This window comes from Malurus melanocephalus, unplaced genomic scaffold, assembly GCF_030028575.1.
Source record: "Malurus melanocephalus ecotype Western Australia unplaced genomic scaffold, MMel_1.1 scaffold_656, whole genome shotgun sequence".
NCBI lineage: Eukaryota > Metazoa > Chordata > Aves > Passeriformes > Maluridae > Malurus > Malurus melanocephalus.
The window spans coordinates 210,381-225,973 of record NW_026623888.1 but is presented as its reverse complement, the minus strand read 5'-3'; the positions used below and the strand labels follow the sequence as shown (position 1 = coordinate 225,973).

General features: G+C 39.0%; 1 protein-coding gene across 1 annotated transcript in view; it reads left to right on the top strand.

Annotated features, from left to right (window-relative positions):
* Window positions 1-8,962, top strand: part of LOC130583992 (protein diaphanous homolog 2-like) — a gene marked incomplete at its 5' end in the record, with an annotated part of 115,118 nt that extends 106,156 nt beyond the window's left edge. Inside the window, one exon of the mRNA XM_057383715.1 lies at window positions 7,683-8,962. Coding sequence (XP_057239698.1) covers window positions 7,683-7,747 — 65 coding nt within the window. The remainder of the gene's footprint in view (window positions 1-7,682) is intronic.
* Window positions 8,963-15,593: the final 6,631 nt, after the last annotated feature.

Genomic DNA, 15,593 nt, shown 5'->3' with positions numbered 1-15,593 from the left:
TTTTTTTTTTTTTTTTTTTCCTTTTTTTTTTTTTGAGTTGTTTTATGAAGTACTTTCATTTGTCTCATTTTGCTTAAAACAAACCATACATTCATGTCCTAAATGTTTCACTAGTCAGAATAATTAAGTTGATCGGGTCTGGGAGCAGTGGAAGGAAAATAATAGGGTCACTGAAGCATTGAGGCTCTAATGGGAACCTGAGTTCATTCAGATATCAAATCTAATAATTGCTTTACACCTGTACACACACTCCCAGAGAGCAAGTTCACATCAAAGCTTTAGTGCTTCCAGTGCTGCTTCCAGGGAATATTAGTCCTGGTTTTAAAAAAACTTAAGTTGCTTTGACTTTTTCCAACTTTGTTCTTGTTTTTATATATCAGTTGTCATTTTGCTGATTGCTTGTCTTTTTGCACTGGCATAATATATAAATATTTTCACATGATGATCTCTTATTAAAAGTATGATGTGATTAATGTATTGCAAATCAGATTTAATAGCAATCAGAAAAYGAAGAAGACTATCATCTGAGTTTCACTGCTGTGAAACAATTTATTAGCCAATTTAAAATGTGCTGTATACAATTTTACAGCATTCAGAGGCTGAAACTGGGTTTGTACATGATTATGTGTGCAGCACAGAAGGATTGTAGGGATATTCATAGCCATGATTGCTCCTTGAAAAAGGCAATTTCATAAGAATGAGGTAAAAATCAGTATTACTTTGTGAGATTTTATGGGAAATGAAGCAATAATTATGACTCCTCAGTTTAACTGAATCCTGTGATAAATCTCTGCGAATGCTGGCGGTACAGGCTGTCACAAAAATTCAAGTAAATTTTACCACAATCAAGAACAAAAAAATACTGCCAGGGAAAACGACAGCTATTCATAGCAGGTTTCAGTAAATGGCAGCCTGAAATGCTGGTCACAGTGCTGCTTGTTATTGGAGGGGATTTCAACTGATGCAATCGTTCCTCTTCATCTTCTTTTTATTTCCCCACCTTTATAAGTTTACTTCTCAGCTGAGAATTCAGCCTGAAAAAGAAATGGGAAATGGCTGTGTCTGTGCCTGCATTGTAGTGGCACGAAAGCCCATTTTTCTCTGTAATTTTAAAGGCCAATTACCCTTGTAGGGAAGGAGGAAAATAGATTGATTTGTCTTGTAACCCCTGAGGCAGGCATGTGTTGTCTCCTGCTCAGGCTTTTCCATCTCAGCTCTCRTGGAAGAGCTTTCCCTGCAGATCCCAAGTGGGGCTATTAACAAAGAAAGCAAAGGCAAATTAAAATATTAAATAGATCCTTTAAAGGTTTAAGGAATTTTAGCTTATTGGGCCAATTCTGCCTTTGTTTTTTTTTGGGTTGTTTTGGAATCTTAAAGCCCGGAGTAAGCAATGGTGGAATTCACTTTAAATTGATTACTTGAAAATGGGGTTTACAAATCCATGTTCATCCCACAAATCCTAATCTTCAGCTCTAAATAGGGCCAGTATTTATTTCTTTATTGGAATTATGATAGAGATGGCCAATATCCTCAGTTTTGGTTGTGAGAGGTGCTGCCACGCTGTATTGACCGTGGTCACAGCTGGGTGCYTGAGCAGATAAATGTCATCCCACATGCCATTTAGCATTAAAACTTCCCCCTTTATTCCATTTCGAAGCATTTTTTTGTGTCTAACACGCAGAACATAAATAAATGGGTTTTCTACTGATGTTCTGCATTTTCAGACAACTCAAAGGCCACAATTACCAGTGCCCAGCAAGATTAGACGTGCCTTTGTTCCTCTTTAATCTGAGTAAAACTCTTTTGTGGCAGGGTTTAAATTCCTTAACTCTGTGTATTTCAGCYCTGCTTTTTTAGCACGGTGCTTTGGGTATTAACAAATTCATTTAGCCAGTTCAGGAGAACCCAAGCAGCCACATATCAGTGAGAAATTGTGCACCCAGAATAGTCTGGAAAGCTGGAAAAGAGGGTGTTGTGTGTTACCTGAATGACTGAACAGCCCATATTTTAGAGCAGAACACGACTCTGACTCGTGCAGATAACTCAGGAGTTGTGTGTTTTCTGCTTCTTTTCCTGAGGAGGAGCCATTCAGCCTTCAGAGATGTCCTTTAAGTGCTGCAGTGCTCCTGAACACTTTTCCTTCCTCCTTATTTCTTCTAAATTTCTTCTTCCTCTAAATTTCTTCTTTTCTTGTTCCTCAACACCTTATGGATCAATATATTTGTAAACATCCCACTAACCAGGTCAGGAACATATTTTTAAAATTACTATAAAATCAACTGCCTTTATAATTAATGTGTTCAAATGCTGCCTTTATAATTAATGTGTTCCAGCTGTGCTATCTTGATTTTGGGGGCTTTAGAAAACACAAACAAAAAGCAAAACCCAAAACCCTGCTATTTTTTGGCCTAAGGGCAAGTTTCTTTTTCTTGATCATAACATTTATAAACCCAGGTYATCACTCAGCTTCCACATGAAAGTCTTGACCTAAACCAAAATAAAACAGGATTTATAGAATTTGACCTTACAGCTACAGGGTTTGCTTGAAATCTCAATGTTTTCTTTGAAATTGATGCTAAAATAACCTTTTTAGCTGTCACTGAAGTTTGATTGTCAAGAATTTCAGATTCTGTTTAGCAAAAAAAAAAAACCAAAACAAGGCTGAGAACAGGAATGCTGGATCACTTGACCTATTCTCATTCTTGATTACAAAAATACCAAATCCAAGGGAATATCAGATGCCCCCGTGTGATGGTTATAATGGTCCAGTGCAGATTTTACCAGGCACGTGTAGGTGCCTGTTTAGGGTGAAATAAGAGTGGTTTAAATACCTAAAGATTAATAGAAAACATATTAAGTGTTCAGTTTCCTTTAACCCAGTTAGAAAAGGGCTTTATTTGCTCATTTTATCTCTTTGCAATAACAATTTTTTGAGAAGAGCTGTTCCASAGCCCTTCCTGAGGTGTTCTTCTGGCTGTAATTCTCCCATAACTGATTTTTACCATATTGCTATATTTTTTTATTTTTTTTATATATAGGCCATGCATTTTGAAAGATCAATTTGAAATCAAATCTCACAGAGATGGACAGAATCTGAACAGAGCTGAGGTCAGGAGAGTCATTTTCTCTCCAGAGAGAAAGAGCCTTAGGTTCTCTCAATTCCATTTGGCAAAAGGATTTGCCTTTCATTGTTGGGAAGTTAAAGCTGTGAAGGTACATGAAGTTRGTAAAGGAAAATAAAAATTTAAAATATATAAATATAAAAAGGAATGTAAAATTAATATAAGTATAAATATAAGTATAAATATAAATATGCATATAAATATACATATAAAWATATATAAATWTAMATATAATGGCACATTATAATATATAATAATAATAGTAATAATGTTAATTTTTTTYCTGGGTTGTTCCTTCAATCAGTTGYTAATATCCAGTTACAGCAATGATAAATTGGCTTCASGTTTCCCTGTGCTTGGGTAGCTCAAGGAGAAAACACCAGGCTGGAGTGATTTGAATTTAACCTGACCYGTCACAATCGTAATCAATGACACTAGAGAGGAAATGTTTCCTTATCTTGATCAGAAAGAAAGTGATACTTGGAAAATGCAGYTCAGGTTTTCACCTTTTTCGAAAGAAGAAATGCCAAAGTCATCATTATTGCAGATGAAGTGTTTGATCCTTGGAATTATCATCTGCTGTGACACTTTATCCGTGTTAAACTCACTTAAATGAGTCATTTACTCGTTTTTTCTGTAAAAATTTCAGTTTTTTCAGGAAATCCTCCTGCTCTTGTGACAGTTTCCCATGTTTGCTGTTGCACTCACTGCAGTGTTTGGGACTGCACGAGTGTTTTCCCTTTGGTTGCTCATGAAAACAAGATGTGTTTCAGTAGGATTTCCTGGTGAACAAGATTTTACATGAATGAAGGAATAAATGTTTGATGTAAAGGCTTTCATTGATTCCCAAAGGCACGGGCCATACAAATTCCCTTCCAGCWTGCATTTCTGCATCTTCTGCATAGTCGAAACCGTTTCAAAAAGATGAAACTTKAAATGTTTTATTAATTGCTGAGAGTTCTACCTTCTTGCTACMATCATTTTCAAGGCAACTCAAAGCAGTCCCTCCTTTCTCTGAGCATTGAACAGCTTTTATTATTATTGCCAGCTGTGGAAAGGTCAATTCTTTCACCTTGGGGAGGTGATTCAGGAGGGAAAAAGGAGCCAACTGAGGTGCCAAGACCAAGGCAGCAGTTTGGAATGGGTTTATAATTTTAATATAAGGGCTGGGAGATAATGACAGGAGAGATTTCTCTCTTTTTTTTTTGGTTACATGATAATGCAAATTCCAATCAGGTACCTTTGAGGAATGTTTTTATAGACTCTGGCTTTTCCATTATCAGATCTCTCGGTGTCATGACCAGTCCATTGGACTGCACAACATCTATATTATTACTAGCATTGATTGCTCATAAAAAATAGGGTTTATAATTARGAGAGCATAAAGTTACTACCTGGAAGAGTGGATAAGAAGAAAATGAAATGAAAAAGTCACTTAATCTTAGTAGTGCAGTTCTGCAAAGTGCCATTTATTTTTCTCCCAATATAACTGAGTTCTGTGTTGATAACAAGCTACTGAGTTAATAAATCTGTCACAGCTATTGAGACTTCTTTTTTAATAACAGAGCTAATGAAGGAGCATTAAGGAAAGGAGAAATACATTTTGCAGGGTTTATTCCCATCTTGGTGCTGTGCTGAGTGCAAGCAGACTTGAGCAAGGAATTGTTTTTCTGACAAAGTCCATATATTTCATCCAGTGGGGCTGTAAAGTTTGCATGGTCACCATTGCATTCCAGGATTATTTATACCAAAAACAAACTGCTGATTTGATTCCTCAGCATCTAACTTTGTATTTACTTCATTTTAATTTGATCCAGCTAGCTCAAAGAAGAAGATTATTTTGTGGTATAAAAATCTGGTTTGTTTTCCATTTTAATCTTTCACCGTTCCACCTTTTACTGCTCTGAGRAAAGATCCATTCAGCAGATTGAGAGGCCTCTTTTAAGGTCGTGTGTTCATTTCTGAGCTGGATTGTGATGTCTGGAGCAGGAGCTGTGTGGGTGTGCCCTGCTTTTCAAAGGAATGGACTTTTGAGATGGAAGTGAGGAATAAAATCATCTCCCCTGTGGGTGGGGTTACCCTGGAGCCCTGCCTGGCACACACAGTAATTATTGCTGTGTTTTCTACTCATGTTTGCATGTTTTCAGGTGTACACCTGAGCCTTTGGGCAATCATTTTTTACTTCATTTTAGCTACTTTTAGGATACTGCTGCTGTCTGTTATTTTCCCTCTCCATCCCCCTATAATACAAGCAAATAGTTTGAGCATTTATTGATGTTGGAGTTAATTTTGTGCCAGAATAGTCAGTCATGTTTATAAACCAACCTTTCTTTGTGTTGATTCAATGTTGTCTGCTGCATAAAAAAGGTAAATGCTGGAGATGCCTGGATGTGCATGTTGAAAGTGGTCAATTTAATGACTTTTTTCAAAATTCTTGCTCAAGATACTGAAAAGCCAGTTTCACATCTAGTATGTGATTATATTTTTTTTAAATTAGAAAGTTAAACAAAGTTAACTAAACACAGATGTATTTTGTTTTACTTACACATATGTATCAAGGAAATACTTTGATATTACCCGAAGAAAGGAATTACTTTTATTTACSATTTTATTTTGTATTTTTGTGTTTTCCTGAAGTCCCAGCTCAGCTGTGTAGTTGCAAGAGAAGCTGAACTGTTACTTGCAGAAAATGATGGGGAAAAAAATGAGAAGAGAAAATCTAAAAAAAAACCTCAAACCCTCTTAATCTGTTTTTAACCTGAACGGTTGATGGGTTTGAAATTTTGTCAAGGAATAGTGTAATGCTCGTCCCCAGTGAGAGCARGGATCACTCGACTCTTGAGCAGCCCCTGTTTTACAGGAGCTGCAGCACTTTGGAGTTGATGATTTCCCTTCTTTTGTGCTTTCATTTCCAGCGCTTAGTGACGCTGCAACCAGTGTGGAGATTTATTCCCATGCAAAACAGATTGACTTAGGGTAATTTGAATAGTTTCTGCATGGCTGGATTCATTAGGAAGGGAGGCAAGGCAGYGCTATAAAAAGCACTGCTAATCTTGCTAAAGGAGCCGTTAATTCCCGCAGCACTGGAGGCATTTCCCCAGCAGGGAAATGATGGGCACAGAATCCATCCACAGCAGCCTCTGCTCCTTGGCCAGAGCTCTGAGATGATTCTGTGTGGTTTCATTGCTCTGCTGGGTTCTGCAGAATCCTGAGCTTGGAAGGGACTCTGGAGCTCACCCAGGTTTGAGCCCCTTTGGCCAGGACAGGATTGACATCTCTGAGGATGGAGACCCCACATCCTCCTGGGCACTGCCCAGTGCCYTTCCCAGTCTGGAARGGTTTCCTTTCCTTCCTGCCCAGTCGGGTTCTGTGTTTGTGCCCACTGCTGCCTCTGCTGCTCCAGATGGGCATCCAGGGCAGAGCCAGCCTGGTCCAGCTCCTGCTGAGCTCCCAGAGCACTCCTGGCTCCATCCTTCCCCTGGATTCAGCCAAGAGCCTCCTCCAGGATGGRTTTGTACCCCTGGACCTGTTGGKGTTGGTGCCCTGTGCCCTCTGCACRAACTGGGAATCAGAGGGAGCTGAATCCTTGGGGAGAGCTGAGGAATCCTGCACTGTGCCTGGCAGGGGTTCTGCTCTGGAAATGCCTCCTTTGGGATGCYCCAGCCCTGGGTGAAAGCCCCAGCCTTGTTTTGGGACATCCTGGTGCTGCATCAGGGACCAAACCCATGCAGAGCAGCACCTGAGTGGGCAAGACCCAACAGGGCCAAAAGGAAACAGCCACAAAAAGGAAAAAAAAAAAAAACCACCAAAAAAAAAGCAACAAAAATTTGTATTGCAGGAACTCATTTTCAAAAAGAAAGATCCAAACCTGCAGGACACTAAGTGAGAGTTAATCTTCTGCCCCTTTGTGTGTGTGTTCATGGCTTTAAAATTTGATTGCAAAGGCATTTAGGAGTGGGGCTGCTGCTCCTTGGTGATTGTTTTCCTGGGATAGAGACGTATTTATTATTCATTGCAATAATTACTGTGTAATATTTTATACTGAAAGTTGTTCACATTGCACAATCAGGAAGTGCTGAGGAAGTGGCTGATTTAAGTTCTATTTTTAACTCTGTACCAAATTACGGTGAGCACTCTTTGGGYTTTCAGACTTGTAGCATCTGCTGGCTTTTCACACTGCACTGGTCAGTGCATCCTCATGACACTTGAAAAGTATTTTTCTAGAGATTCTGTGCATAAATTATTCATAAAATTGGGAAGATTTTTAGCCAGGATTTTATTTATTGTGTGCTGTTTCCAAGGGGACGGTGTTTCAGGATTCTCCTAATGCTTTTATCACCCAGCTTTTCTGATCAAGAAAGTAATTTATTGCTGATTGCAGAACTCTTGAACTCAGTCTGGCAGCTGCAGTGTGAAACTTCTCTGATCCAGTCTCCTACTTACTTATTTACATCTCATTGGAAATGATTTTCAGGGCTGTTTGAAAACCTCTTGACATTGCATTATCCGTGTTTCAAATCTTATGGTGATTTGTTTTTTTTTCCTCTCTTTTTGTTACAGATAACAAACGAGTAACTTTGGAAAGGTCTCGTTCTCGACACAACGGAGCAATCGCAGCTGTATGATTCTTCTGATGCCAAAGAATTAATGAATTGTTTTATTACAATGAAATGGATCTGCTTTGGAAAGGGTTTAGCATCCAAATTGGCAATGATCATAAAGGAATGCTGGTATTGATTAAATGAGATGGTGTAAAAATGTGTAACTTTAAAGCTGTTGCTTAAAAAATCCACAAACTGTATCTTATTACCCCAACTACCAAGATCTGTAAACAGTGTTCAGCAGTAGGGTATATATCTTATTTTCTTATGTTTTTTCTTTTTTTTTTTTTTTTTCCCCCCTTTTTGTTTAAGCTGTCAAGTCACATGCAAAGAGTTGGGGATTTCCAGGTTGGGTTTTATATGGGTAAGAAAATACAGTTCTGTCGAAAGAGTACAGCTGTGGATTCCATTTGCAGTTCTGATTKGAACATGAAAGGAAAAAAAAAATAATAAAATGTTATGTTAATAAATTCAGAGATGAGCTGGTCTACATTATCAGAATCTTTTTTGTAACCATGAAAAAGCAACACATAGCCCCAGTCAGGTTGCTGAAAACCTTATCTGAGTGTAAAGCTGGTGGAYCCAGCTGTTCCAGCTGTGAGTAGGATATACCACATATCTACACTCTGCTGATACAATGGTGTGTAGGTACTTATCACTGCTAAAAAGAAAAAAAAAATTAAAATAAAACAGAGCATAGGATTTTTTCCAAAATGATATCAAGGGCAGAATATGTTTTTAACTGTATCTAAGGAGGGATTTTTCTAATTGTGCACTTATATATTCTTTATAAAGATATTTGGGGGGGGAAATATGATTGTCCTATTTTAATGATGCTMAAATACCTGTGGGTAGGTTTTTAGAGACAAGCTGCATTGGGAAGTGATTCAGAGCTGCCTCTGAGTTCCTCCTCTGTTTCTCAGGTAAAAATGTAGCGGGATCTCCACTGRTGGGTTTTAGTGCTGAGCCTTCAGCAGCCAAAATCAAACATTCTCCGTGGCTGCAGTGACCAAAGGCTGCAGCAGTCGGGTTTTTGGGAGGCTCCTCCTGCTCTCCTTGCACTGCAGCTCCTCAGCTGAGCATTTGGCAGCTGCACTCTGTCCTGGCCCTGCCTGGGGTCCCTTCTGTCCCCAGAAAGTGTCCAGAACTCTGGGGCCACTGAAGGGTCACCCAAATGGGATGGAGGCTTTGAGGTGGCAGTTCCACTGCAGGACTTGCTGAGCTGGGAGATTTTTTTTTTTTAAAAAGTCAGGATGCTCTGTAGTAGCTGGCACTTGTTCTCAAATTCTTAATGCTTATCACTGATGGATGRAATTGTTATGAATACTTTTATTGCCTGGTGTTATGGGGAACTTGGGGTTTTTTAGTGTTCTGTAGAGCCTGTGTGGGCACAAACTGCTTGCTCTGGAGGGCCCTTTGGGGCAGTGGCCCTTGCACTACTGCTGGAGCCAAGCATCTTGTACAGAAAATTGTTTTTGCTTCTCTGGTGAGATTCTGTAAAGCTATCTGACTAGTTTGGGATAAATTCTCACTATTTCAAACCACATATCCGATTATTGGAAGAAAAGATACAGCTCCTTTTCAATCTAATATTGAAGTTTAATTTTTTTTATTATTTTCCCAAAACTTGTCTTCAAAAAATGCAAGGGGTTTGCCCATAGCTCYAAACATAGGAATTACACTGAAGCCTAGTGAAATGCTTGCTCTCTCTAAACTGTTTGGGGGTTTTAGTAACAAACTAAAGAGTTGTATGGTACTTCAGGGGGAAAAAAAAAAGAACAAACCAGAAAGAAAACCCCATGCAACAGGATTTTGTCTCCTTGTTTATTGCTAAGAGCTAAAAAGAATTATATCCTGTTTTGTGCAAGGTCAACATCAGCCTTGTGTTGAAGCAGAGCTTCTGTAAATGGAACTATTAAATCTACAGTTACAAAAATRTGCTTAATGTACAAAGCCAGTTTAAAGGATTAGGTTCATAATGTCTATATAAATCAATAGTGTCTTAGAATTCAGATTCTGAAATTAGCATTTTGCTGGGATTTACAAGTATTGGTATAATCTTTATATGTGAAAACTCAAAAGCTCTCCACAGAATCTTTCTACGATAGCAGTAATTATTAGTGCACAAGTTTTTCATTTCCATGGGTTATATTTTTTTTTGGAAAGCTCTGTGAAAGCTGGCTACAGATTTTCGAGAACCAAATCTTAGGAAAAAAAAGGCAAATCCAAAATAACATCATCTGATGCTTCTATTTTACTACTATTTTTTTCATATTTGAAACATTTATATAATTTAATGGACATATCTGTTAGAACAAAAGTGTCTTTCAAAGGAAAACTAGTTTAGAAGATAATTTATGTAAATATAGGGTGCTCGTATTTATGAAGTCTAAAATATTTTCTGAAATTGATGCTGGTCACTTTGTCTTTTGATAGTTTTTCAGTCTATATTAAATTGCAGATATTTTTAATGTTTTTATTATTGATCTAATTTTCAGAGGTGTCACATGTTTATCTAGAAGTGTAGAAGAGTAGCACCTTTTTCAGAAATGCACTTGCCTTATTTTCTAATTTAAAAAAATAAAAAAAAAATGAAATATATCAGTTAAATTATATTTGTATTCAAAGTAATCCCAGAAAGAAAATCACTGGAGGGTTCATACAYAAATTTCTTGCTAATTATGTTTCACTCGATGTCCTCCGAGACACGACGTTAACAATATACCAGCACATCTGTTTGCATTCACATTTTACCAGTTACAAGTACTGAGAGAGGTATTTTTTTTTTGGTTTTTTTTTTGGTTTTTTTTAAATAATGTTACACTGTTTACATTTCTTAGTTTATTTAAGAGGAAGATAATTTTACCTTTGCGATGAATTGAATTTCCAAATGTTCCTGGGAATGCAATGTTTGAGTTGTGTATCAGTACCCATCTCTGGTTGAACTGCTGGTTGGAAATGTGACCACACTGAAAAATGTTCCAGTTGATGAGAAATGGGGTGCAGCCTGCTTTKTCTTGTGTGAGATCCAGCAGGGATCCTGCCCCAGCACTCCTGGGGGCTGTGCTTTGGTGTAAATCAGATTTTGGAGCCAGAACAGGATCGGTGTTCCCACAACACTGCTGTCATCTGTTCTGGCTTCAGCTGCCTGGGGTCAGGATGGAAAACAGGATCTAAAATTATGTGTTCTTCTTGAGAATCCAGATACAAAAGCGTTCCCATAGTTCCCTTCTGTAATATGCAAATAATCATGAATATCTGTATATTTTTGCATTTTTGTGTGTGGTATATGTACTACCTCAGACAAATGCTGTAAAAAACCGTTAATATTTCCATGGTTTCTATCCAAGCCACAATCCATTAGTAACCTACTTTAAATTCATCCCACAACACAACAAAGCTCTGAGAATCTGGCTGAGTTCTAGGTTTGGCTCTGGAAATCCTCCTCTYGCTTTTTGTTAAGGAAACTTTGCCACGCTCAGCTCAGAATTCACAACTTCCCCAGGCAGAGAGGCAGTCAGCATTCAAAGCTGGGGTGGTTTTATGGGAGCAAGCTCACCTATGTGTGTGTAAATTGCTTTTTTTTTTTTTTTTTTCCATTAGCCAAAAGCTTGGCTGAGTTTTTTTCCTTCGCTGTTTGCCTTGGAGTGCTGCAAGGTGGGGCAGGACAAGCCCTCTGCCCCCCTCTCATGTGCCATACTGTATTTGCAAGTTATTCATTTTGAAATAAATATTGTAAGGAATATCCCTCTCTCCCCGTGGTGTCTCCACACGTGCCCACGCATGCACGCAAAAAAAAAAAAAAAAGATTTGTAAAATTTAAAAAAAAAAAAAAAAAAAAAAAAATCAAAGCAGATAAAGCCAAATCTCTCAGCTTCAGGTGTGTCCGGATCACGTAGTGCTGCTTTTGTGCTCCAGGGAGAGAGCTGTGTGAGCCTGTGAATTCTGCAAGCCCCCCCTGATGTCACTGGGAGAGTGGGAAAGGAGAAGGGTTTGTCTTGGGGTGCTCCTTAGCGCTNGCTGTTTGCCTTGGAGTGCTGCAAGGTGGGGCAGGACGAGCGCTCTGCCCCCCCTCTCATGTGCCATACTGTATTTGCAAGTTATTCATTTTGAAATAAATATTGTAAGGAATATTCCTCTCTCCCCGTGGTGTCTCCACACGTGCCCACGCATGCACGCAAAATGTAAATAAAAAAAATTTGTAAAATTTAAAAAAATAAAAAAAAAATCAAAGCAGATAAAGCCAAATCTCTCAGCTTCAGGTGTGTCCGGATCACGTAGTGCTGCTTTTGTGCTCCAAGGAGGGAGCTGTGTGAGCCTGTGAATTCTGCAAGCMCCCCCTGATGTCACTGGGAGAGTGGGAAAGGAGAAGGGTTTGTCTTGGGGTGCTCCTTAGCGCTGTTTGAGGTGATACATATGCCACAGAATGTGAACAATAACCTATGACAGCTCAGTCACTCTGCTCTCATGCACCGTTTGATTTCCCTTTTGGAAGTCATAGGACTCCTGATGCCAAAAAAAAAAAAAAAAGATTTAAAAAAAAAAAAAAAAGGTGACAAAACTCATGCATTTCTATTTTTTAAACAGCTCTGTGTTTGTATGTAATGTTTAAAATAGGAATTTGATGAAATCACAGCCTGGCCATTGTTAATCCATGTATTCTGGAAACTGTAATAAAGATATACATAACATGATTCTGGTAGATGCACCAATGTTTTACTTGATTCTCATGATTATTTCCTGTTGAGTACCATCACCTCAAAGCCTGGGTTTCTTATGTGAACTTGTCACGCTGAAATTACATTCCATTTGAGCTTGATGTTGTTTTGTGGATTTCTGGGTTTTTTTTACTCTGAGGCGTCAATTATGTTTGGCTTGAACTTGGGGAACAAGGTGCCTTTCCCAATGAAGGAGGACTTTAAAAACAAAATAATTTTAAAAAGTATATAATTAAAAAACCCCGACATTAAATCATGGTGATACCATTTGATTTTCACAGACATAGCAATAAAAGGGAATCAATTAACAAATCCCATGGGTCCATATTTATTTTCAGAGGCYGGACTTCAGTATGGAATTTGTAAGACAGATGCATAGTCAGGCAGCTGCTGTTGATGCTTTCCAAATTTCCTAATTCATTCCCAAAATGGTCTTACCAGAACAGAAACTTAACAGGTTCTTCCCTTCAAAACTGTCTGTAGCACATTAAACAAGTTAAAGATGTCACCATGAAGGACTGAACTGCACCACAGTGGAGAGAGAGAGAACATTGAATTTTATTTAAAATTCGGATTGGATATAACCCTAATGAGTGTGAGCAGCCATGCTGGTACAACTYCCCTTTAGTAACATTTTGTATGTGGAAAAGATGTACCCAGGGGTGGGCAAAGGCACCATTTTATTTTTAATKAACTGAATTCCAGTCAGAATGCACTGTTTGATACAGGAGGAAGCAGCAGAGGTATGGGATTAATGTGAAAAAAATAGAAATCTTTTAAATGTCAGCTCTGAATGTAAATGCTATGATTGTCCTGATTAGGGAAAAGTGTAATAATAGTGTCCTACATACACTACATGCTCGTGTTCCTTGTTTTTAGGTAAATGCTCTTGTCTTGCTGGTGTGGGACTCAGGGATTCCCATCACTCCTGAAACTTTCTGCCCTCAGGTGCTGGGAATTGGGGCAGAATTGTCCTCATGATGCCTGATGATTTTTGCCTTTCCTTTTTACATTTCTGTACCCTCTGTGCATCCCCCTGTACCCTTTAGCCCACGTTTGTAATTCCTGTACCCTGATATTCCAGCTTAGTTTAGGAGTTCTGCTGGGCAGAGACCAAACATCCTCAGGAAGGGCTCAATGTGCCCTGTGCTATCTTAAACCTGAGCTCAGCCTTGGGTGAAGCCTTCTGTCCAGAACATCTTGTGTAAACTGAGCTCTGGCCTCATCCAGGATTCATTAGAATAGGGGGACATTACTGCATTTGGGAAGTTTCTTATTGGAGAATCCCAGATAGATTTGCTACTTCCTGAAACCTATAAAATTTGTATCTTATTGGGGAATCCTAGATAGATATGCTAATTCCTGAAACCTATAAAACTTGTATCTTATTGGGGAATCCTGGATAGAAATGCTAATTCCTGAAACCTATAAAACTTGTATCTTATTGGAAAATCCTAGATAGAAATGCTAATTCCTGAAATCTATAAAACTTATACCTGTGCTGTACACGGGTGTGCATTCTGCCATCGAGTTGTGCACCTGGGATCCCAAATACCGGGGTAAAACCCTTTTTATCCCCTTAACTGTGTATGTTTGTATTAAAAACTGGCCATCAGGGCAACACTCAGACATGCAGCAGGTGCCTGATACCTCTGTCAGTGGAATTGTTTCTGTTTTCCCACTCTGGGGATGCTGCAGGTGAGCTCAGCTCCATGAGAGACTCTGCTGCTCTGCCAGGGATCAATTCTGACTCACATTTGAGTCCTTTCTGTTCCTCTGAGCTCTGCTCCTCCTCTCCATCCATCCCTTCTGGCAGCATCTCCAAACAGGCCTGCCCACAGGAATCAATATTACTGGGCTGTAGTCAAATTATTAAAACATCCCATTGATTTTCTCCAGGTTACTTGATGATTACTTAATRGCCTTAATTAATCCCATTCATTAGACACGAAGCTAAGATTAAGAAGGGAAATCCAAAGAAGGGATTGGGTTTGTATGGCCGTATGTGTGAGCAAACACTCATTTAGTGCAGTCCATTCAGCAGGTGCTGGAGGTGTTTATTTGTGTCAGTGAGGTGAGGAGGGCAGCCTGAGAACCCTCTGAGGCTGAGGATATTTATTTTCTGAGGATTTGACCCCATGCCAAGCAAATCCCAGCCCTGGGGGGAGCTCGCTCTGGGGCCAGGTTTGGTGAGGATAAAGTGCCCACTGCAATAATTAATCTCCAATTAGCAGAGATGGCTGAAAAGCCCTGGGGCTGCTGGGCTGCTTCAGGAGCGCCCCAGTCCTGAGAAAAACTCAGAAAAATAAAAAAAGCTCTGTGCTTTCTGGGCTCCTCCTCTTTTCCCTTCCTGAAAACCTGGGCCATGGTCAGCACCTCTGAGCTGAATTACAGATATCCACATCTATAACTTCAGGGAGGTAAGTTCTCCATCAAAAGCGAAGCTTTTTCATATCAAAAATTCCCCCAAACCTTTGCAATGCCCGCATAAATATTTAACTTTATATAAGCTTTGATTCTGGAAGCATTATTAAATGTGGGTTTTTAAGGAGTGGATGATATCGATTGTATGGGCACATTGAAATGTTTTTTGCTTTCCTTCATTTCGTGCTGAATGAGTATTTGTTGRTTTGTGACATTCATGTTTTCATCTCATTATTTCCTAAAGCAGCTGGTTCCCTGCATCTAAATACTCATCATCTGAAATTTAAAAGTAAAAAGTTTAATTGTGAAGTAAAATTAAAATTTAATTGTTAATTAAAAGCTTAATTGTGGTATCAAGTGGTTAAAAATTATTTTATACATTCCTTTTCACAAACCTGGGTTCTGTTTGGGAGAAAACATTTCCAAGCRTGTAGCTCTGGATTTATCCAGACATGATGGAAGTGCCTTTTGAATCATCCACATTCTGTTTTACAGCACAGCCACGGAGCCACAGTGAGTAATCTGCAGTCATTGACAAGAGCATCACTTAATAATGATTTTATTCCAGCATTCCTGCTCCCTTGGGTGTTTGAAATAAAGAGCTGAGGAGAGGGGGAGACAACACCAAACTTGTGAAGAGTGGAGGATCAGCACCAGCAGGGTGGAGATGATCAGTGTCAGTCTGAGCTCTCAATCACACTGGCAAAAATATCCCCAGGAACTCCCTG